At 42.0% G+C, this 25,008-nt stretch overlaps 1 protein-coding gene and 1 non-coding gene across 24 annotated transcripts in view; both read left to right on the top strand.

Annotated features, from left to right (window-relative positions):
- The window catches only part of NCOA2 (nuclear receptor coactivator 2), a 192,424-nt gene that overhangs the window by 143,929 nt on the left and 23,487 nt on the right, over positions 1-25,008 (top strand). For 21 of the 23 annotated variants that reach the window (XM_072999019.2, XM_078393819.1, XM_072999016.2 and 18 more), the window contains 4 exons: positions 12,670-12,771; positions 13,094-13,234; positions 18,280-18,427; positions 22,576-23,842. In XM_072999019.2, coding sequence (XP_072855120.2) covers positions 12,670-12,771; positions 13,094-13,234; positions 18,280-18,427; positions 22,576-23,842 — 1,658 coding nt within the window. Of the gene's footprint in view, positions 1-12,050; positions 12,157-12,669; positions 12,772-13,093; positions 13,235-18,279; positions 18,428-22,575; positions 23,843-25,008 lie in introns of those variants that run through there. The other 2 variants (XM_020812563.3, XM_078393822.1) reach the window with 2 other exon arrangements.
- Positions 9,630-9,790, top strand: LOC140707149 (U1 spliceosomal RNA). Its single transcript, XR_012087107.2, has one exon. It is a non-coding gene; the product is annotated as a U1 spliceosomal RNA (small nuclear RNA).

The following is a 25,008-nucleotide window of genomic DNA, read 5'->3' as shown; positions in this document are numbered from 1 at the left end:
ACCTCCGATTCTGGGGGTCCAGGCAAAATCCTTGTATTTTCCAAGTTATTAAATCCACTTTTTCCGCAAAGGACTGTATATTGAAAAGAGTCCACAGGGATGCCAATCTTTCAATACAACTTGCTATTCTTCAGACATAGACAATTAACCCATCTTGGAAAAAGCAGCCTACCATTCCACCTACCTTTAAGAGGACTGAAAAAATTTATAGGGTTCAGGAGGATGGTGCAAACTTCCTCTTCAAACACCCTACACCAAACTCCATTATACTAAAAACTACTCAAGACTAAACATCATGGTAAACCACAGATGACACCTGTCAGTAAAAAAGAGAGGAAGCTGAACCTGCTTGGACAGAAAATCTTTTCTTTGATTGCACCACACATAAGAATCTCCAGTTACCAAGCCATAATGGGAGCTTATCACCAGTTCATCTGAGAACATTTTCACCCCCTCATAGCATACTTAGATTAGGCATCCTTCAGTCTTGAGAGACTATGGTAATGTACTCTGATTAGAGGACTTAGAACAGCTTCTAATGTGGTTGAGAAGACCAATTCGACTGTGACAATCCCTTCCACACTGAAGACAAATACAATCTATCCCCTGTCCAGCACCCTGATTTTGCTGGTTTCGGGACTGCCTCTTTGCCTCAGCTTGCTGAACAAGTGTATCTTCAAAATGGGAGAGGCCAGACCTGCCTCCAGGCTGAACGCTCAGATGTCAAGGTTTCCCATATGGCGAGGTCCATTCCTAAGGCCTTCAGATCCTGCTTGCATACTTACCTGAACATAAACAACCTCTACCCGTTTCCTTTCAATGGGTGGCTTATGCACTGACTGTAACTATTAACATATGAATGTTGAGATTTGTCTTCCTCACCCTGGTTTTCTTGTTTGAGGAAAGGTCTTCCTGGGTCTTTTCCTCTTTTTTCTTTTTATGTGTTGCTGGCAAGCTGTTTTCCTCTCTTGAAGACACGATGACTCTACCTAAAGTCTCTGCAGGACCAGATATTTATAAAGTTGACAAAGTGACATCACAAAGTGTGGTCAAGGTATTGTTACCCGGTGTGGGGGTGCCATTCCCAAGGTTGCTAAGCCACATGGGTGTTGGCAATAGGGCTGCAGCTTTAATGAGAAACTGGGGAACAAACTGCACTGCATATGTTGCAGTTGCTTTTGTACTGCTGCACAGAAATCACCAGTGACACTAGTTACAGCAACTGCAAAGAAGATATGAAATTGGAGGCATGACACCATCATCAGAAATGGAAGATGAAAAGCAGCTTCATCCAGCACTTTGTCAGCGGCTTGTGCTTAGAAAACCAGTCCAGCAGATCAGTGACCAACGTCTGCCAGTCGGATATACCAGGGCAACAGTGGGAACTTCTCCAGGCCACATGATGGTTGCCCAGCAACTTCTCTGATGCTTTTGCATGAGACTCTGGGAACGGAAGGGGTTAGGGTGGGGAATGAATGTTGGTTCTCTTTAAACCTTCATTTTGATTGTGATCCTCAACCCATAAGCATTTTAGTTGAAACGTCAGTGTTTTGGGATTTGTTAACGGAGCACTCCAAGATGTACAGAACCATCACCAGAAATGGCCCGTCTGTTTACCCTTCTTTTCGCACTGTGAGCAACACTATAGGAAACTCAACAGCAGTTCAGCACTGGGGAAGGATCCACTCCAGTAACCAAGACTTTGGTATGATACTGACAGCTGGTCCCTACCTCCACACTATTAGGGAGCAGGCCAGGTAGGTGGGGCTCATCAACCTTGGAAGGCAGCCCATCTAGGAGAAGGAAAACTCTGATTTCAAGCCTTCATTACCTTGTGGCTATATCCACTGATGGAAAAGGCTACAGGAGTTAACCTCGAGGCAAAATCTAAAGCCGGAGTCCCGGAGGCAGTTTGTGTCATTCTGTCAACTCCTGCAACGTCGCTGGAACCAGTTGTATTTGCTCTTACCTTTCCAGTGGACTATTTCAGTGACATGGAGAGGGGGGATTTGCTGCTTGGCTAACAGCCTATCCTCCATATTACTTTACCCAAGCTTTGTGCTCTGGAGAGGACACTCCAGCTTTGCATACAGTGTTGAAACAACATGGGAAGTAGCAGTAACCGGTTATAAGTCATTGCTCGATTGACATAGAGCATGACGCCAGGGGCTACTTCTGATGGTGGGAGAGGTCACTGCACCTCACTAGGTAGCTACCACCCGCCCTAAGCTGGGCAGCCCCCAGCCAGTAAGGTGCTACCTCACCACAATCTGTTAACCTACGGGGTGCGTGGAGTTTAGGGTGAAAGCCGACAAGCAGATTGATAACCCTGCACCATGTAACAATCATAAGAAAACTTCTGCCCTAAAGCTGGGCACCTGGAATGTACGGACAAAGACCCCTGGCTTTTCTGACTACAGCTTTTCTAATGACCTGCAGGAAATAGCAAGACAGCTGTCATCAACATGGAACTGAGTAGACTGCAGATGGACATTGTTGCCCTGCAAGAGATGTGATTGCCAGACTCGGGATCTGTCAAAGAAAAAAAACTCCTGTATGGAGAATTAGTGCAGGGAAATTGACCCAGAGGGAGACCACAGCTGCGATACAAGGATATCGCAGCTGTAGTCTCCCTCTGGGGAGCTTGCGATGCAAGCGGGATCTGAAGGCCTTGGAAATCGATCTCAACAGATGGAAAACCCTGACATCTGACTATTCAGCCTGGAGGCAGGCGGTGCATCACGGCCTCTCCCAATTTGAAGAGACCCTTGTCCAGCAGGCCGAGACAAGGAGGCAGCACAAAAGCAGCAAAATCAGGGAGCTAGACAGGGTACAGATTGTATTTGTCTTCAGTTTGGAAGGGATGGTCACTCTTGTTGGCCTTCTTAGCCACACTAGACACTGTTCCAAGTCCTCCATACAGAACACGATATCATAGTCTCTCGAGACTGAAGGATGCCTAATCAAATCATTGCACTTATTGGTCACCAGATTCATTCTTCCCGTCTTGTCATGGATTGCGTGGCTAAGAGCATGGCATCAGCTATAACCACTCATCACCACACATACAGTACATTAAATCAGTGGGCATTCCTAAGGACTCCAGGCCTTTTATTGAAGAGCTGCCATTTGGTGGACATATCATGCAAGACTTCCACAAGAAAAAGACTGGAGCTAAATGTTTGGGCTTCAACTTAAAACAGCCCTCACAGTCAACCTACCATACCACCCACCGGTGGACAAACCACGGTTTCAACAGCAATCTTATGCTACCTACTCCAGGTACAATAAATACAAACAACCACTGACAAGAAACCTAAACAGTGTCTTTGACTCTCCCTTCTGAGATTGAGAACATTCTGTCCCTCATCCCTTCCCCAATCTGAACATTTTCCACACACAATCGGCGCAACATAAGCACCAGCTCTTGGATACTGGACATCATTGTTCATGGCTATGCTGTCAAGTTCCATTGCTTGCCTCCAATGGGACGTATCCAAGCTACTCTACCATCACCACTCCTGGTGGTGGAAGTGGTGTCACTTCTAGTGAAACACACCATCCTCCAAGTCCCAAGGGAATCCCTGCCAGATAGCTTTTAGTCCTGTTATTTCATCGTATCCAAGAGTGATAGCAGTCTACAAACAATTCTAGATCTCAGATGCATCAACAAATACATCACCATTAAACAGTTCTGCATGATGACTCTACAGACCATTCTAGCCCTGGGGAGTAATAGGGACTGGTTCATAGCCATGGACTTAAAAGATACTTATTTTCATATCTCAATATGAGACCACCATCAATTCTTCATACGCTTCATCATAGGTCATGATATCTCAGTTACAGATCCTTCCATTCTGCCCCTCACTTCTCATGCCATGTGAATCTCCACTTTGCAAGCATCCACAGTGCTCTCCATTTAGATACTGTTGGGACTAATGGCCTCAACCATGACTGTGATCCCACATGCCAGACTTTACATGAAACCCCTTCAACTCTACTACCTCCTAAACTACAACAGTCAGACAGATTCACAATTCAAGAAGCTTCTCTTGCCTTGCCAATTCAGGAAGCAAGTTCTCTGGTGGACCAACGATGTCACCTGATGGTGGGAATACCCTTCTGGCATCCCCAATGCAGCCTGATGTTGGTTAACGATGCCAGCACCACTGGCTGAGGTGCTCACTGCCTCAACAATGCCATTTGTCCCCATATGAGAGGATGCACCACATCAATTTCCTCGAGCTGCTGGCAATCTTCAAAGCATTTGGCTTTCATGAACCTCCATGTCAACAAGATTGTACACATTGCCACAGACAACATAGTAGCAATGTACTATCTAAACAAGTAGGGCGGTACTTGATCCCTTTGCCTGCTCTATCTCACCATTCACATATGATACGGATGTATTACCCACAGGATCTTCCCCATGCCTATCCATGTTTCCAGATACAATACCAAAGCCAGTGCTCTTGGCTATGCTTTGGTACAGACACATGAATGGGAACTGTCCAAGAGCATCTTCACTGCTCTCACATCACATTAGGCCTTCAGATCCTGCTTGCATAGTCCCATGGAATGCAGCCCTCCACCAGCTTGAGAGCAATAGAGGTGGCACTTCTTGTTGGCATCAGAAGTATGCTAGTAACCTGTTGTGTGAATACATAGAGGCCATGAAGAAAGACAAGCTACTCACCTGTAACTTCAATTATTCAAGTGGACCTCTGTTTATTCACACATTCTGTCCTCCTCCCTGCTACTGTCTCACCACTCTCTCTCTCTTTCTGTCTGTCTCTCTCTCTGTCTCTGTCTCTCTCTCTCTCTCTCTCTCTGCGGCGGGCACAGCAAGGACTAAGGTACAGAGACGGAGATCATTTTATTTATTTATATCACACACACACACGAGGCTCCGGAACATTCCAAAGGATTGTCTGCACAAGCACAGAACACCCATTGTGTCAAAGGACTGAAGTTGTAGGTGAGTAACCTGTCTTTCACTCACAGCAGGACTTTGGATAGACAGCCTGGGCAACATTTAGCAAATGATAACATTGCCTTGTAAAGAAGAGAACTAAGTGTTGCCCAGACTGTCTGCCCAAAGTCCTGTTGTGAGTGAACCTGTTTCTTTAATACTTGTATGTGAGATGAAGCATGTGTTAAAAACACAGATAGAAGGAATAGAGAATATGTTGGGATTGATTCCTCTTCATGGCCTCTGTGAATTACAGTGGACCCTTGACTTACAGACGGCTTGACTTACAGACTTTTTGAGTTACAGACTTCTCTGGCCGCAAAATTTAGGTTTGACTTGCAGACTGAGATTTGACTTACAGACCAGAAAACAACCAAAATGGAACAAAAACGGCCTGTTATGGGATTAATCGGTTTTCAATGCACTGTAGGTCAATGGAGACTTGACTTACAGACTTTTTGTCTTGAGAACCGCTTTCCAATACGGATTAAGTTCTCAAGTCAAGACCCCACTGTACACTCTGTGTGCTCTGCACATGCACGGAGCCTCATCAGAATATTCTAGAGCTTCTACAGTAGAAAAAGATACAGTACATTAGTGTAGGCCCCTCGCCCCTGGTATATGTACCTTGGCGCCAAGGCTCTCCCTTAGTTTCTCTTCAATCGGCGCATTGAAAGCCTCAGTCATACCTTATAAATAAATAAATAAATAAATAAATAAATAAATAAATAAATAAATAAATAAATATTCTTTATTATTTTAGTCCCTTCCTTTGCCATTCTTATTCTTTAAAGAACGCCCAGACCTTTGGGCCAAAGCCCCCCCTCCCCATCTCTCCAGTTTTGGTTCATGGCCTCTTCAGGCCTGTTCAAACATTGCGTGGTCTGTAAGAACAAAATTCCCCTCTTGGATGGCCGTGCTAAGTGTCTTTTTTGCCTTGAAGAGGCTCATCAAACCTCTTCGTTGTCACTACAAAAACTTCAGGCACAGGGTTCTCCATAGTCGCCTTTCTAGACTAAAACTTTGGCTTTGGGAGCAATCTCTCTAGCCTACTAACTAAACCCATGGCTCAACGATCATGCATTTCTGTACCCCATGCCAAAGTCATGGACAAAGCCATGTCCATGGCAGCAAGTTAGCATTCATCAGCTATCCCTTCCCACTCTGAACACAGAGAACCTGTTCTGCCCTCAGCGTCATCTTTACTGACCGCCCCACGGTCTCACAAAGCCAAGCATTTGATGTTGAAAGCCTTGATATCAAAAACAACCACCAAAGGCAAACCGTCGACTGACGTATCCTCGGCACCTGAACTTTCGTCACCAAAGAACATTAAGGTCTCTAAGTCAAAGCCTTCCAAGGCCGTTTCCACTCCAACTTCACAACCACCTGAATCCGGAGACCTTATCTATGCCAGCTCTCTCTCTTTCTCTCTCTGATGATGAGGCAGTTCCACATCATCAGCCATCGCCATTGCAGTTTCCTGAATGGTAAGAGAGTGTCAACTGACTCATGACTTCTCTGCCGTCAGCAATCTTCCGACTCCCCTAGTGAGTCTTCATCAGTTGCTTCGCCGAACATCTACGGCACTGAAACGCAACTTGAAACTGTGCCTTAGTCTGCCCCTGTAAGCTTCCGGCACACCAACAGAGGGACCAACCTTACAAAAACGTCTACTTTCTCTCTCGCACACACACTGCTTACTCCCAGCACCATCATTGGGATGCATTTTGCCCCAATCAGTGCCTGAAAGGCCTGCCAAGCACTATTGACCAGTTGATTTCCCTGGTATGGTGGCAGCAGCCAGTCATTTCATCCCTACATGGGAACCTTTGACATCAAAGCCATCATACCATCATGATCGCCCAGAGTTGCCAGGTACCTCCTATCACTCAATGCCAAAGAAACCTCGATGAGTCGACCAACACTCCTCAGCTCTGGTCACCTTTGTGGCACCGACAAGCTATTACTTTCCTGCCCATCCAGATGACTTCAAGCTCCCATCCCGCTTGGCATTGCCTGCATCTGTTTATTTCACTGTCATCCAATGTGGTCCATTGACGGCCTTGCCAGCTCAGCAGCCTCCTCGACATAGACAACAACTTCTATATCAACACCGGCTCCACACCAACTCCCTCGATATTAACAGCCCTCTATATTGACCACTCACAACCAAGGTACCTTCGATGTCAACAGCTCTATGTCAACAACATCTCGAGAAGCAACCTTTCAACACCAATGTCAATTGACTCATGACACAGTACCAATCCTTCTGATCATGGCTCCAGACCTCAAACACCATCTGTACTTTTAACATCACCAGAATCTGACCTAGCAGACAGACACCCCTACCCCCCATCACTGGCTGAGGATTTTCAAAACTATGCTCAGCTAATGGTTCACATGACTAAGTCCCTCGAACCACAAATTCACAGAGTTACTACTGAACCATCCGATCATATTTGTGATCCCATCTCCAAAGACACAACCATACTGGTCCACATCCCTATGCTTCCATCTCTCCTTAGCACAGCGAAACACTTGTGGACTAAACCAGCCTAATCACACACAGTGTCTAGGCACATCGACAATCTCTATCGGGTTCATGAGCCTGATGCTATCTTTCTGCAGAAACAACCTGCTCCTAATTCCATCTTTGCCAAAGCTTCACAATCCCGCTCTTGACATTGACAAATTCTAATACCATCAAATAAGGACAGTAGGTATATTGACTCCATTGGCAGATGGCTGTATTATTTTGCCCCCTTTACCATGAGAGTCGCCAATTATCAAGGAGCTATGGGCGCCTGCCAATGCTTGCTGATGCACTCCCTGAAGATAAAAGGATTCTGTTCTAAATTTTTCAACAAGGAGACCTCTGGGTAGCTAAGCAACTGTTGATGCCACATCAGAATCTATGACTACCTGTGAAGCTCTTTGTCGGTTCTCCTGGCTTAGATCTGCTGGTCTTGCAGAGGATGCCCATGCCCACATTAAAGACCTCCCTTTCAGTGGAGTTGGCCTCTTCAATGCTGAGACAGATGACATTCTCAAAAATATCCAGAAAAAGAGAACAGCTGCCAGGCGTTGGGGTGTTTACCCCACATACCAACAGTGTCCTCAATTCATACAGTAGTGTCACCCTTACACCTCTTATCAGAGGTTTCAGCAAGAACCTCAGAGGGAAACAACCAATGCACCTTACTAAAGACAACAACCTTACCGAACCAAAGCCCAGCAACAAACCACAGCCAGGCACCATAACTGCAAACCCAAACATCAGGTTTGACATCCAGTCGGCTGAGATCTTAACACAACCTCTCACCCTCCACCTCCCCCTGCCCTCTGGAAACACCTGCATGGAATGACATCACCACAAATGCCTGGGTCCTTTCCATCATAGAGTACAGGTACTCCGCCATCACACACCACCACACTTCCGTCACGAATCCTACAAGACAAAATAGTCATTACTCAAAGACACCATAGAACTAGTACCACTACACCTTACAGCTAAAGGTTTTCTCTCTCGTTATTTCACCGTACCAAAAGAGACCTCCTCCCAATCCTTGATCTCAGAGAAGTAAGCCAATACATCACTACCACCAAATTTCACATGGTCACCCTCGAGTCTGTTCTTTCATTACTCCGCAAAAAAGATTTGCAGTTATAGACTTAAGAGATGCCTACTTCCATATCTCCATCCACTCATCTCACAGGCTTTACCTGCGTTTCCAACTCAGAGCTCAGGCCTACCAGTTCAAAAGACTCCCATTTGGATTCAAAGACTCTCTAAGTATTCAGCAAATGCATGGCAACATACCTCAGGCTCCACAAAATTCATATCTTCCCATACATCGATGACTGGCTCCCTGTAGCCGACTCTCGCTACAAGGCACAAGCATGATATCCGCTTCACTTTGTCTCTCCTCCAAGATCTCAGCCTCACAGTGAATCTGCAAAAGTCCACTTTAATTCCTACAAGACTAATCCATTATATAGGAGATATCATAGACTCCAAACAAGCTCAAGCGTTTCTCCCAACTGACAAAAAAATCACTGTCTTGTGAAAATTGTCCATAGAAAACATCATCTTGCAAAACACAGTTCCCCATACCATATTGGGGAAAAGCAATCCCCTCACCTGCACTGCCTTTGGAAATTCACTGGGTCTCAGATAGCCTTCCCCCTCTTTCTCTCTCCAGCAACAAAGAAAGAAGGTAAAAGGAGTCAAACCCCCTTCTGTCCCCTGACTCCCCCAAGTCATGGTGATCCCCTGGCTACACCTTCCACTCAGTACAGGGCTGCACAGCCCCAGTCCTGCCAGAGGCCAAGAGAGCTCCTCAGTGTTTTGAAGTGCCCTGCGGGACCCCCATCAGGGGCTAGGTGTTCCTCCCACAATCCTCTAACGCACAGGTATTAGCATATACTAATACCTTATGCTAATACCTGTGCACTTGAGGATTGTGGGAGGAACACCTAGCCCCTGATGGGGGTCCCGCAGGGCACCCCAAAACACTGAGGAGCTCTCTTGGCCTCTGGCAGGACTGGGGCTGTGCAGCCCTGTACTGAGTGGGAGGTGCAGCCAGGGGTGACCATGACTTGGGGGGGGGTCAGGGGACAGAAGGAGGTAGGAGCTGCAAGGGCCATTCCAATTCATAACTTGTAGAGGAAATACCATGTTGTAAAAATGGTTTTCCCAGGGAGAGGCTCATCCATTGCACTTTGGGTGTGCTGTTGAGCCCTGTGATTTCCCCAAATGTGGGGAACTCAACTACATAAATATGTGTTAATGGGGGCATTATGTGATTTCTGGTTTTTTTTTTTAAATCTCTTTACCCTTTGGTTCCTGGCTGTTTTCACCATCCTCTACCATTTAAATTTGCAGCCATAGCCCCATTGGTGATGCTTTGCAAGATGGTTCCCCCCCCCCATTGAAACACATTAATTACATAAGACCTACTTTTTTTATCCCACTTTTATCCTACTTTTTTATCCCAAAAAGTGGGGGAGAAAGTGTATGTTGCTGGCTTTCCAGGAAAAACAGCAGCATACACTTTCTCCCCCACTTTTTTCGGATAAAATGTAGGTCTTATGTAATTAATGTCTTCCAATTGGGGGGGGGGGGAAACCGTCTTGTGAAACAGGGTCAAAAAAAACCCCTGTTTTGCGAGGCAAGGAGGCAAGGACCCAAACATCGTCCAGTGAAAATTGCCCATAGGAGCAATCATTTTGTGAAGCACAACATCGCTCAAAAAAGTCATCGTCTAGCGAATTCCTCATTTTGCGAGGCAATCGTCTAGCGAGGTACCACTGTACTTCTTTCCACCATTTCCACTTCTCCACGAGGTTGTCATGCGACTCCAGCAGGACAGGCCCAACATCATCCTAATAGCACCATAGTGGCCATGACAGCCATGGTTTCCAATTCATCACCAGCTGTCTTCCAAAATGTACCACCTGCCCCATCTTCCTCACCTGCTCATACAAAACAAGAACCAGATTCTTCACCCAGATCTCCCTGCCCTTCATCTTGCAGCATGGAGGATTTTGCCTTCCTGATGAATATCCTTCGTCAGGCAAAGAAACCCTCGACCAAAAAGGCCTATATGTATAAATGGGGAGGGGGGGGAACCAATCATTCATTTCCTTGTCATTGCTATCCCCAATCAAACCTTCCCTCACCACTGTTCTTCATTTTCTCTTACACTTAAAAACTGCAGGTCTTTCTCTTTCATCGCTCAAAGTTTACTTCTCAGCAATTGTGACGCATCAACCACCAACCTCTCTGGCAGCAAAAAATAAAAAAAATTAAATACAAAAAATTCAGACATCGTACTCTCAAAAGTTTTCTCAAAGAACTGTTACGTATATACCCTGATATATGTCCTCCATCACCTCAGTAGTCATTGATCCTAGTCCTTCGACACCTTACAGGGGCCCCGTTTGAGCCCCATGCATCGACTGACCTTCAACTACTTACAGTGGGGTCTTGACTTACAGACGGCTTGACTTACAGACTTTTTGAGTTACAGACTTCTCTGGCCGCAAAATTTAGGTTTGACTTGCAGACTGAGATTTGACTTACAGACCAGAAAAAAAAACAAAATGGAACAAAAACGGCCTGTTACGGGATTAATCGGTTTTTAATGCACTGTAGGTCAATGGAGACTTGACTTACAGACTTTTTGACTTGAGAACCGCCTTCCAATACGGATTAAGTTCTCAAGTCAAGACCCCACTGTACCTTAAATACAGCTTTCCTCATAGCTATCACATCAGCACAACACACTAGCAAGCTAGCACCCCTACAGTCTGACTACCCTTATCTCCCTTATCTTTTACCCTGATAAACTCTTTGTAGATATTTCTTTCCTTCCCAAGGTTGTCTCCCAGTTTCACCTGTCCCAGTTTTTGGTTCTTCTGCCCTTCATCTCCATCTAATCCTCAAGAACAGATTCTTCATACCTTGGATGTTAGACGGGCTCTGGCTTTCTATATAGCCTGCACTCAATCTTTCAGGCGCTCAGCTAGACTCTTTGTCAGCTATCAGCTTCCTTCGAAGGGCCTCCAAGTTACTTTGCAGTGAATATCCAAGTGGGTTGCGTCTGCTACATATCCAGCTTGCTTACCAGCTCGCCCACTGTCCAGTGCCACAAACTATCCACCCTCATTCCACCAGGGCATTCGTGACATCCACAGCATTTCTCCAAGGGATCCCCCTCACTGACATTTGTGTCTCTGCCACATGATCATAGATGTCTACGTTTATCAGTCACTATTGATTGGCCATTCGTCAGATGTGCTGTACACTCATCTACCTTGACGTGACACCCTTCTCTGGGTAAGGTAGTATTTTAGTCACCCAGAGTGTGATTCACAGAGGCCACAAAGAAGAATGGTGGGTTACTTACCTGTAATTGTGGTTCTTCGAGTGGACCTCTGTGATTCACACATCCCGACCTAGGCTTCCCAGTGTCATGCCCTTCCTTTTACATGGCAGTTAGCTTAACTGAAGAGAGAGCCTTGGCGCCAAAGTACATATATCAGGGGGGAGGGGGCTGCACTAATGTATCTTTTTCTACCGCAGAAGCTCTAGAATATTCTGACGATACTCCACACATGCGCGGATCACCCAGACTGTGAATCACGGAGGTCCACTCGAAGAACCACAATTACAGGTAGGTAAACTGTTGTTCAGAGAACCCAGAGAAAGGTTTGAATTGTAAAAATGTAGTGGTAAATTAAATACAACAGAAAGAGCCATAGAACCCTGATGCTTTTATACTTGTAAAATTACAATGAGGACTGAGGTGTCAATTCTGGTATATCAGTGACAGTGTGGTTTTGATTTAAATCAATTTGATTTTTTAAAAAAATCATTGATTTTTATCCACCATATTCAGTGTGCTTGAGAAGAAATTTGCATTTTTATCTGTATGGGAACAGAAGTAGGTAGAGCCAGATAAGGCATGTGAGAAGATTGGAGTATAGCAAAGCATTTCAACAATTATATTTTTGTTTTCTCTCATATTATATTAATTTAAATCTTTTTCAGTTCATAGATAGTGGAGTGTTCTGATAGTATTAAAACCAGAATCTGGCATGCCTAGTTTTTTTAAAGCACATATTTGTTTTGTATAATTCACTTATTATCACACTTTTCTGCAGTAAGTAATTTTGTTCCATTTCAGATCTGCAATCTTGCTTGATTTGTGTGGCAAGAAGAGTTCCAATGAAGGAAAGGCCATTACTGCCGTCATCAGAGACATTTAGCACTCGTCAGGATTTGCAAGGTACTGTGAGAGTACATTTTTAAATATTTCATAGAATCATAGAATAATTAAGTTGGAAGGAGCCTATAAGACCATTGAGTCCAACCCCCTGTTCAATGCAGGAATGCAAATTAAAGAATATCTGCCAGCTGGTTGTCTAAATTTCTCTTGAATGCCTTCAGTGTTGCCACACTTGCCACCTCTCAAGATAATTGATTCCATTGCTGTACTGCTCTACAGCAATGGAATCATTGTTGCTGTTGCTGTTGTTGATGATGTTGTTGTAAAAAAAAAAATCAAAGCCTAGTTATTGTCTTATTAATGGTGACTTTAATATACTCAGGCAAGATAACTTCACTGGACACTAGTACCATGCGAGCAGCTATGAAACCTGGCTGGGAGGATGTAGTGAGAAGATGCATTCAGAGATTCTATGCACAGCATGAAGGAGATACGTCTTATGCCAAGAGGCATCATCAAGAGGGTAAGGATTCTCTGTTTCTTCAGACCAAAAAGTTCAGAAGAGGTGTTTATGGTGGAAAGGAAAGAACTGACAAGTCATAACTCAGGAAATCCCATGAGCTCTTAATACAGACATGGGAATCTTGGAAGGGAAGAGTTTTCACTGTTCAGTGCAGCAGCAGAAATGGTTGTATGTATACTCTATTTTATACATCTTTTATTTACTTTAGCATTCATATGCTGCCTTCAGCACATCATATAAGCAAATATATTTGCTTTTATTAGGATTGTTTTTTAAAAATATCTGTTGAAAAATATCCAAATAAACAATGAACAATAAAAATAGCAGAAATAACTGTACAACTGTAGAATAAAATGATAAAATAATATTAGAAGTCAGTAAAATATAGTAGAAGAAACAGAGTAGTTTCCATATAAATTAGCAAACGAATTGAAAGGAAGTATTACTTGTGGTGTAGTGGTTAGAGTGAGGGACTAGGATACAGGAGGCCTGGGTTCAAATCTTCATTGAGTCATGGAAAGTCACTAGGGGACAGATCTGGTAAAACCACTCTTTAAATAACTTACTGACTTTGAAAGTCCCATTAACTCCACTGACTATAAGTCGGTGGAGATTAGACTAGGCTATGTGATTCTTTTGAGAATTGATATAATTTACAAACACATTGTATGACATTAAACAGTGCAAAAGGAGAAAGGAAAGCAGGGTCGAATCGATGCTCATCATCTTAAATAGCCTATGTAATTGTTGAAGCACTGAATCCTGTATTTGTGAGAAATATTTAAATTAAGTAGCAAGTCTTGTTGTGGTATTGCTTCACCTGTATAAAAAGGAATTGATCTAAAAGCACTTTAACCATCATCCATATTTTGGTGCACATATAACCAGTAGACTAGCAACATGCAATTTTTAAGTGTAAAGTAGTGTACTTGCCAAGCTGAAAGATACTGGGATCTTGTGCTCCTGCTTAAAGGTCATGAATGTAAACAGGATGAAGATACAAGATAATTATTTGTACAATATAGTTCATACAAAAGCACTATGTCTGCCATGCAGAAGTTAATAAGATGATATAGAACCCTTTTCCCTAAGATATATGAAAAGTGAAAGTATGTTTATAGGGACCTTTAATTAAGATGAGTGACATTATTTCTACAGTAAATTATTTTCATGAGTTTTCATGTTGAAGAGTTTGGGTTAATTGTGTGTGATGTACATACTTCCATATAACAGATTTTCTGAAGTAAGATGTGATCACTGCTAAACAAAAAATAAATTAATTTTTTTAAAAAAGAAGAAACAAACTTTGTTGTGTTGATTTTGTATTTAATGTAGACCAGACATTAAAATTCTCATGAAATTCATCTTAGAACTCCCCACTAGTTTGTGAGAACATAAAGCTATTTGGTCATGTAGCAGTGTCTATTTTGTAGAATAGAATTAAAATAAATAATAAGATCAGAAGGTATGGAGCTGCATTGTGAACTTTGTGAATGTACTAAAGTGTCCTTTCTTGATGGTTAGCTCTTCCCATACTGGCTGACAGATAGTGCTAGAAGTTTGGAGGACCTTTGGAAGCTGCATTTGGCACACTATAAAGAAGGGTCTGTTGTTAGGAAAAGAAATGATGATGTTTACAGGAACCCTTTGGGCTGGTCATTTTAACTTAATTACAGTGTTCTCTGCTACAAGTACTAGATACTCCAAAAAGCTAATTTAGCATATATTGGCTGAAATCCCTATTGCACCACTCTGACTATGCAGTGGGAATGATAGCAGGAGCAACAAATGGCTGCTGTAATCAGCAACAGTTTGCTGCTGGTGATGGCATCATTCCCATTGTGCAGGTGGACCAACAGGATTTTGACCCTATATTGCAGTCATCAGTTGTGGAGAATGTATATTTTTGCCTTTTCATTATGGCATACCCATGAAATCACTGTGTGTTCCAGAGCTGTTGAGCTGTCAACTCATCAGCTTTACAGCTATATTCTGTTTAACTGAGGGCTAAACCATACCTAGTCATTAGTTCTTTAGCATTACTGGGGAGAAATGGCAGATAGAAAGTTAGTCCTGGAACAGTGCCAGAAAAAGCTGGACTTCCTGTTCTAAATGTGAGGACTGGCAAGTACAGTTCTGGGAATTAAAAATAAAGGGTTTTCCCCCTTGGATTGAAATGGATCATGGAACAAGAATCTCATGCAGGACTGCTCCTGTTCATAGGCATGGCTTCATGGCAGGACTGCTCCTGTTCATAGTATGCTTCATGGCAAAACCCAAAATTCTTCATGGGATGTTACATTAAATTACAATAAACAAAACTAAATCTAAATGTTCATTTTATTTTATTGGTGTAAGCTTCTGAAAGCATGTTTAATTTAAAATTGGGTAGACAATAATTTTAAATAAATGTAATCTGCTATAATAGCATTTTTAAAAAAAAAAAACCCACTAAGAATCCCCAAAGCCTGTGATTGTGGCATGAAACCCTTTTAGTTTTGAAATGGATTAACTTTAGCAATCTTAACATCAGTGCTGTTGACAAGGGAGTGTTGGAATTTCCTGCTCTGCGCTAAAAGGGCTGTTACTGCTGAGAGTTCTGCCCAAAGGTTAGCCTGGAACAATGACATACCTTCAGTATGAAATTTTACTTTACATTATTCCAGAGTGAACACAAACTTTGTTTTTCTTCACATTCTTACTGCACATAAACCCTTCTGGTTGTTTAACGTGTGTTTCCTGTTTTCCTTCTGCCAGTATAATAAATTAAAATGCAGTAGCAGGATGGACAACTTGAAGGCAAGAGGGGGGGGGATATCTTGCTATACCAGTGTTGCAAGTCTGCGGGAGGAAGAAAAAAAAGTTGCCAAGCCTTGTCAGCATCTGAATGTTATACTATATGATTGATACAGGAAAACTGCAAACATATCATAAGTCAGCAATAAAAACTGGGTTTTTTATATAGCAGAGAAGCAAGGATGTTTTCAAAGATAAATCATAAAAACTTAACTAGATTTTTGCTCTTAATGTGTTGTGTTTAGCATTTCTTGAAATACATATGTTGGATGTTTTCAGAATTTCAGGTGAGATGGGAGAGACAAAAAGATACTTTTATAGGATAACTGCAGTAAACAAATAAAAAGGTGTTTCAAGCCAGTTCAGGAAAATCAGGAATTAAAGCAAGTTTAACAGGTTTCATAGCAAAGGAAGCATCACAACAAACAAAGTAGAAAGTATCAGTTTTAGTTACTTACGTTTTCCATTTGAAGATGTGACAGAACTGAAGCATTGAATCTGTGTCTAATTTGTATCTGTTGTATCCTCTGTACCTACTTCTTAGTAGTCTGATCTTGGCTTATAGACACAGGTCTTGTTGAGTTATGTATGTGCAGATAGAATGAAATTTCAGAGTGGTGGACTGAGGCTTAGAATTCTTCCAAAGACTGCCTAGTGAGTTCATAAGCCTTGTGAGATTTGAATAAAGGACCATTTATATCTCATTATCTCTCATCCCACAGTTAATTTCTACTTCTAGCAGAGAGAAAGTCACAGAAATCCAAATCTCTGTTGCAGCTTAGTTTTGAAAAGACTCATTAGTTATTAGGCATAGGCACAGTCCTTGGGTCTTCTACATTGTGTGTGGAAGGAAAAAGGAGTATATATTTGTGAACCACTAATCATAAGTATCTTTGACTTACAGTGGGGTCTCAACTTACGAACTTAATCCGTATTGGAAGGCAGTTCATAGGTCGCAATGTTCCCAGGTCGAATCTGCATTTCCCATAGGAATGCATTGAAAACCATTTAATCCGTATCTGCTCTTTTCCGTCTATAGAAACTAATGGGAAACTAATGGGAAGCTGCTATTCCGCCTTCTGCCACTAGAGGGGGATATTTTTTCTTTTTTTCTTAGGTCTAGAAAAGTTCAGGAAAGGCAGGGAACAGTTTTAAAAGCACTTTTGAAATCTTTTTTTTCAACGAAGCCAATTTTAAAGCATGTTGTGCTGATTTTTTTCAGCACAAAGACACAAGCAGGCTTTTTAGGTGCTGAGCAAGCCTCCCCAAGCCTCTTCAGAGCCAGCCGATCAGCTGTTAGGCGGGGAGAGGAGGGGGCAGGAGCAGAGAAAAGCACAACATGGGTGTCGGCTTTTATCTGTTTGCTGCTCTTTTTCCTGCAGTTCGGGGGGCTACCAAGGCCTGGTACGTGACTTTCTTTTGTTTATTTTTAAGTTTCTGACCTTTTTTCCCCTCCAGAAGCCTCTAAAGGGAGGGAGGGGACACTTTTTTCCTTTTCGTAACTCGAGGGAAGTTCGAGTATGTAATTTCCTATTGGGCGGGTTCGTAAGTCGAAAAGTTCATATGTAGAACCGTTCGTAAGTCGAGACCCCACTGTATATAGCCATCATATTTACCCAGGTACAGGAATACCTGATGAAAACATAAGTAAAGTGTTCACCTTTACCTGCTCATGTTATGTTCAAGTTGGTATATGTTTAGGAAGTGTATGTCATCCCTAGGGATGCCATTATGTAAATTGCATCATTCTAAGGTCTACTTTTAGTTGTTTTCATCTCTGACATCCTTTCATCCCTGGTTTTTCTAAATCAAAATGAATTGGAACAGGCTGTGCTAATGTTTGTAGACTACAAAGAAGCCTATCACATTTTGTCCCCACGGTAGCTAAGTTTAATTCTGAGCCACTGTCTTCTGTTGTTGGGGTGGGTGAGTAGGAATTAATTCCTGCCTCAAAAGTAATTCAAAATTGCTAACCAGAGAGCTGTTGAAAGAAAATTCACAGGTAAGTGCACAGTCTGTTGACATCATCTTTAACTCAGTTAATACTTTACTGTGTTTGCACTTTGGTCTTCAGCTGCAAAACATTAGCTTTTCCTGTAACACAGGATTGCTGACCTTGCAAAAGGAGGTACAGGTTTTTCTTCCTTTCTAAAGAAAGCTGTGTTAATAGACAGACTCCATATTTGTGTGGGAGTAATCCTACAGGAGTCTGGGTTTCTTACTTGTTTTTTGTTTTTGCTTTCTTACAGTGCTTAGACAGGGACTGGCATTCAGTCCTGTCTATCGATTTTCTTTATCTGATGGCACTATCGTTGCTGCCCAAACGAAGAGCAAACTCATCCGTTCTCAGACTACTAGTGAACCTCAGCTTGTAATATCTTTGCATATGCTTCACAGGTAACTTAGAAGAGTATTTTTGATTTTAAATCTTCACTTGCACTTTCAAGGGCCAACAGCAGAAAATGGACACAACTAGCCTAATCTTGTATTGCTTTAAGCTGATAACCAGTTTAGCTATACTGGCTGTAATGTGACAATAATATGAAGTATCAGTCCAATTTAAACTTTTTTTTAATTTTCTGAATCAATATCCATGTCTTGGTCCTAAATGCTCATTTGGGAAGTGAATCAGACTTATTTGAATGAAATGAACACATCTTAGTGCTTAAAGTCTCTTTAGTTTTGTTTTAAATTTGGAAATCTAAATCAATATTAGGACATGTGTTTAATGTTAATGCATATGTTTTGCAAGGATCTTGTAGCACATTTTACCTGCTGCAAGTCTCTTCTCATGTACAGGCTCTAAAATCATTGTCTATACAGTTGAATCCTCAGCTCAAGCCTCATTCCTAAAACTTGTGGTGGGGTGAGGAAATACATGTATTGAGGAGGTGTGGAATAGTTTGCTCTGATATACTTACGATACAGTTTTGCAGGGTGCTGGGCAAAATCTTGTTGCATAGCATAAGACAAATTGTAACTTTTGGTTCCTCCCCAGTAAATGATATTATAGCTCCTGTGATTCTTGGTTGGGGGGGGGGAGACTCACATGGTGAGTTCACACATATGCACATGTGTGCATCCCAAGAATCACAGTGGAGATGCTTCTTAAAAATACCTTTACTCTTTCCAAAGAAGAATTCTTTATATGGAAAGTAGTGGTATATTGGCCAGAATCTCAGTACTCTGCATAATCACATTTATGCAGTTAGGGAGGGAAAGTTACCTATTTCCCAGCCCTTCCTTCCATCAAGTATCAGTTGTTTGCCAGATTGTATGATCAGTCACATGTTTACAATTACACATGCAATTGTAAACTCAAGAAACAATGTAAGTGTGTGACTGGTTCACAGAAGTACTTTTTGTTCTATTGGATTTTGGCCACAGAGAATATAGACAGATAGACTGGATTCTCAAGAATTAGCTGTATTCCTTGAATTAAGATGAAAAATATTGTGCCATTAGATGTAATTGTGTCACAAGGCATAGGTTTTAATGAATGTTTATTTTCTGATAATTTCATTTAAAAAGACTAAAATAATAGTGTAGCATGCTATATACACCTAACTAAAAGGTGCTGTTTGACTACATAAAACTGTTTTTATAGAATTAGGAGATCCTTTTGATATTTCATGGAGCAGCAGCTGAGTCACCAGAAATAAGAAATGTCAGGCTATAAGTCACATATATGCAAGAGAAAAATGTTTTTACTAGCTTGAGAAACAGGATATTGTGTGAAATTTTGGTCTCTGTGTGTGTATTTGATATAATTTCCCCTCTGACTTCACTCATCTCTTTCTAACAAGAAATGACTGAGCACCACATTTTCTTTTTAGCTTGTTGATTGGTTCTCATGCCACTAACCAGACAAAGTTTGAATGATTCAGCTGCAGAATCTACAGTTCGAATATTACAAAGGAATGTCTAAGCCAGTGCCAAAAATATTATTAAATATATATTTTAAAGTGCTTTTCATTGAGTTTTCAATTTTGGAAGGTTCCGATTTCTTTATGAAGACAGGAAAATAACTGGTAGTCCCTATATTAAAGGCTTAAGAAAGAAACTAATTACAGATGTTTATAAGTGTAACTTTCTAGTAGATTAAAAACCTAGTGTGCTCAAGTAATTTTTCCAACAGAATTGAATTTGGATAGTCTTCAAAAATATTTTTGCATACATCTTCCCTGAAGAAATGTCATTTCCTTTGGGAGATATTACTTTCTTCCTCAAACAGTAATGTAGTTGCCGAAGTTGTCTACATTATTGGTATATTTCAACCATGTTTGGTTCTTTGCAGTAAAAAAACATGCTATTCTATGTGCAATGGATGACCCAAGGAAAACAGGAGAAAACCTATAATGCTAGCTGGTTAAATATGTGCTATAGTATGAAAAGCACATGAACAGGGGCATGGAGGCTGTCAAGGGGATGGACAGAATATTTGCATGGCTTATGGAAGTACAGTGGTGCCTGCGCAACGGTCGCTCTGTAGAGCGACGAATCCGCGCAACGATGCCGTTTTTGCAACCGCAAATGCGATCACAAAACGGCACCTAGATAGGGGGAAAATCACAGAGCGAAGGTCGGTAAGCGGTTCGCTTACCGACCTTCGCTTTGCGCCCCGCCCATCAGCTGTTAGGCGGGTCCAAAATGGCCGCCGCACACCCCAAAATGGCCGCGTGCAGCGTTTTCGCGCCCTCGTTCAGCGAGGGGAGGCCGCGAAAATGGCTGCCGGCCATCCAGGAACATCGCACAACGGTGAGTATTCGGCCGAATTGGAACGCATTAAACGCTGTTTAATGCGTTCCAATGGCTTTTTACTTTCCGTTGAGCGATGTTTCACACAGCGAGGGTTAATCCGGAACGGATTAACCTCGCTGTGTGAGGTACCACTGTAGAAAAATATAAATAAGGTCATCATTACTGCGACACGTAGGGAGAGACCCATGTACCTTATTCCTTCTGACGGAACCAATGAATTAATTTATGATTTCTTTTGCCCAGTGTTTCTGGAACTTGTTTGCTTGGAGCTTGATATCTCTTCTTGATGCTGCATATATATAACCAGATATCTGTTGCTCTTATGTACTGTCCAGTTACTTTGGACCTTATGAATTAGTGATCTCTAACAACATATATCATTAACAAACCTGTTTAGATTTTGAAAACTAAAAACTATGGGCTCCTTTACTGAATCAATCCATCTTCATTCTCCTTTTTTTGTGCTGCCTTCAGCCCCACTTACAGATGCATACCATAATGTGGTGATGGGTTTTGAGCATGGCAGGAAGTTGAGAAAAATCCTATCGGGGAGTTAAGACTTGGCTACAAGTCTAGGTTCTTGGCAGTGTTTCCCAAGGCAGAATGGTGAGAGCTGAGACATCAGATTAAGATGCATCCATCTGCTTCAGGAACAAATGGTCACATCAGCATAAGAAAAATGATACTGTAGTTTCAATGTTGATGGGGAAGAAGAAATCCCAAGTGACAACCGCTAGGCGGCAGCAGTGATGGAAAGTGCTATTGTTAGAGGATTTTCATAAACAATGGCACTGACATTAAACATTACTACTACTACTACTGTGCAGAATAAGGCAAAAATGAACCACTACTGAATTATTTAATACCTTGGACTACCTATGACAAGGCAGTCCAAAATAAGGTACCTACCTGACCCCCATAGCCAAAAAGAAACTGTAGTTTCAAAGCAAGCAATGTAAGTGACTGTGAGGGCCAATCACAGAGTAATTGGCAACCTTTGGTCCTGAGACAGGTGTAAAAATCCCAAATCATGCCACAAAGAGGCTTAATCGTAGCCTCCAGAGGACAGACATCAACTCTCACAGACATCTACCACCAGTTTTTAGACTCTTGTGTACAAGCTTTCTGTACTATCCATGAAGGATTTGTGCTAAATTTGAAGAAGTTGGATTTTCTCCACAAAAGCTTGCAATTTGTTTGATTTTTAGTGGTTCAATAAAATTGCACACACTCTTACATCTGTAAAATCTTGGAGACTATACGGCCTTTTCCTTGTTCATACCTAATTATATAAGGTGATGGCACTCCATCTTCTGCCACAGCTGCTTGTGTCTAGTGGTCCTTGTAAGACAAACTAAATAAATGTTACCTGACAGTGTCTTAAATTTCACATGAGCAGTTTTATTCTAGAGATCCAAGAAGAGAAGCTTTGCCTTGAGACTTACAGGACATATGACTGAAAATCTCTGGGAAGGAGTTTTCTTATTTATGAGCCTGTACATGTATGACCTTCTCAAAACCCATGCCAAAGTTTTACAGGAGTTTTGTAACAAAAATCTCGTATTGTGCAGTGCTGTGTAAAATTATTTTACTGTTACAGTAAATCTGTATTCCCAGTTAAAACCCAAAATAAAATATAGTGCTTTGCCCCAGGGAGATGAATGTGAAGCTCCCATCTCTAGTTGAGATAAGAATCATAGTAACAGTAACTTTAAATACTGGGATTGTGAAAATTACATATGCATTTCTATCTAATATTTTGTCTTTGGTTTTTAATGTTCTAGAGAACAGAATGTCTGTGGAATGAACCAGGATTTAACTGGACAAGCAATGGGAAAGCCACTGAACCCAATTAGCTCCAGCAGCCCTGCCCATCAGACCATGTGCAGTGGTAATCCAGGTCAGGATATGACCATTAGTAGCAATATGAATTTTGCCATAAATGGCCCAAAGGAACAAATGGCCATGCCAGCGAGCAGGTTTGGTGGTTCAGGCGGGATGAACCATGTGTCAAGTATACAAGCATCCACTCCTCAGGGTAGTAACTATGCACTAAAAATGAATAGTCCCTCTCAAAACAGCCCTGGCATGACACCAGGTCAGCCAAACTCTATGCTTTCCCCAAGGCATCGTGTGAGTCCTGGAGTGGCAAGCAGTCCTCGGATCCCACCCAGTCAGTTCTCCCCTGCAGGAAGCTTGCATTCACCTGTTGGAGTCTGCAGCAGCACAGGAAATAGCCATAGTTATACCAACAGTTCCCTCAATGCACTTCAGGCTCTCAGTGAGGGGCATGGAGTTGTTCTAGGTTCATCATTGGCTTCACCTGATGTGAAAATGGGAAATTTACAGAATTCCCCGGTAAGCATGAATCCTCCCCAACTGAGCAAATTGGGAAGCCTGGACTCTAAAGATGGCTTTGGACTTCACGGGGAGCAGTCGGAAGGTACAACTGGACAAACAGAGAGCATCTGCCATTCAGGAGAACAGAAGGACAATAATGACAGCATACCCCAAGTTGTCAGTGGTGAGAGGCCTGATGGGCAGAACAGACTGCATGATGGCAAAAGCCAGACAAAGCTCTTACAGTTGCTGACCACCAAATCAGATCAAATGGAGCCTTCGGCTATTTCTAATACAATGGGAGATGTTAACAAGGACTCCGTGGGAGGCTTATCTGGGTCTGGTTCAGCACATGGAACCTCGCTCAAGGAGAAGCATAAAATTTTGCACAGGCTCTTACAGGACAGTAGTTCTCCTGTAGACTTGGCCAAGCTCACAGCAGAGGCCACGGGCAAAGAGCTGAGCCAGGAGACTAATAGCACAGCTCCTGGTTCAGAGGTGACTGTTAAACAGGAACCAGTGAGTCCCAAGAAGAAAGAAAATGCACTACTTCGCTACTTGCTAGATAAAGATGATACTAAAGACATAGGTTTGGCAGACATTACTCCCAAACTGGAGCGGTCGGACAGTAAGACAGACCCTTCCAGTAGCACAAAGCAAGTAGCTATGAAGACAGAGAAAGAAGAGATGCGCTTTGAGCCGAATGAACAGGTAAGATAAGTCTTTATTGTTTGCTAGGCAAATTTGTAAGTAGTGCTTTAGTATCTTTGCCATCTTTTCCTTATACAGTTTTTGTTTTGTGTGTGTAAAAAGAGTACACTTTATTACTGTATTAATGTTACCAAACTCGGTGTGGCTGGAAAGTCTGATTAGATATTTACCACTTTGTTACATTCTGGTTTGGTGCTTGTTACGATTATTGGGGGGATGTAAAAGGTAACTTTGAAAGTCACAGTATCTAAAGCAAGCAGGGAAAGAATTCTTTTGAAAAATACCCCGATAAATAGATGTCAACTCATTGGTTCATATGAAATGTAGAGAAATGGATAAAACTATGTGGATTCTTCAGAGCAATGTCATAGAAAATCATTTGAAAGTGAGAAAGTGGGAGAACCATGGTTGATACACAATAAACACACTTCCTACAGGAAATGCAAATTAAATATAGTTTAAAGCTTTACTATAATGTGAGAACAGAGGATTGTCCAAATCATTTTGCATTCCTCTGAGTCTTCTCATTGTCTCTTTCCATCTAAAACAAAAGGCTTTCAGCACTTACTTAACTGAATAGAATTGCTTAAGGTTCTCTGCTCAAGTGGTATTTGTTTAAACTAATTTTGGTGAGTAGTTTTCCCTGCAAATATAGCAATTCCTTCATGGAGTCAATATTTGGTTAATAGAAGTTTTACGAGAAAAATGTAAGATTTCCATTTCAGCTAGTAACATTCTCTGGACAGGAAATAATTTGAAGCATGCACAATACCAAAATGGCATTGTTCAAGGTAACTTTTCAATAGTCATCTTTCCACTTGACAAAATTGTGTCACTGCTGTTTCAGGAACATCTTTGATCATCTTTGATATATTTTTTGACAGCTGCTTACTGTGGTTTTTTTCTTCTTCCTATAATTGTTATCCAGAAGCACTTGTTTATATATGTGCATGTAGTTAGTTTTGGTGCAGAAAAGGAGTAGGGTATACAGCCCTTCAGGTATTGTTGGACTCTGGTACCCATTAACACCAGTTATCATGGCCAGGTTTAATGGAAGTTGACCATAAAATTTGGAGGGCCACAAGTTCCCTGCCACTGTTGTAGGAGGTAATAATATTCATATTGCCTAGATCTTCTCTTACCTGTGGCTGGGAAGCAGTCTGGTG

Source organism: Pogona vitticeps, chromosome 4 (genome assembly GCF_051106095.1).
Source record: "Pogona vitticeps strain Pit_001003342236 chromosome 4, PviZW2.1, whole genome shotgun sequence".
Classification (NCBI taxonomy): Eukaryota; Metazoa; Chordata; class Lepidosauria; order Squamata; family Agamidae; genus Pogona; species Pogona vitticeps.
Note: the sequence above shows the minus strand (reverse complement) of the source record. Positions and strands in the feature narration are given on the sequence as shown.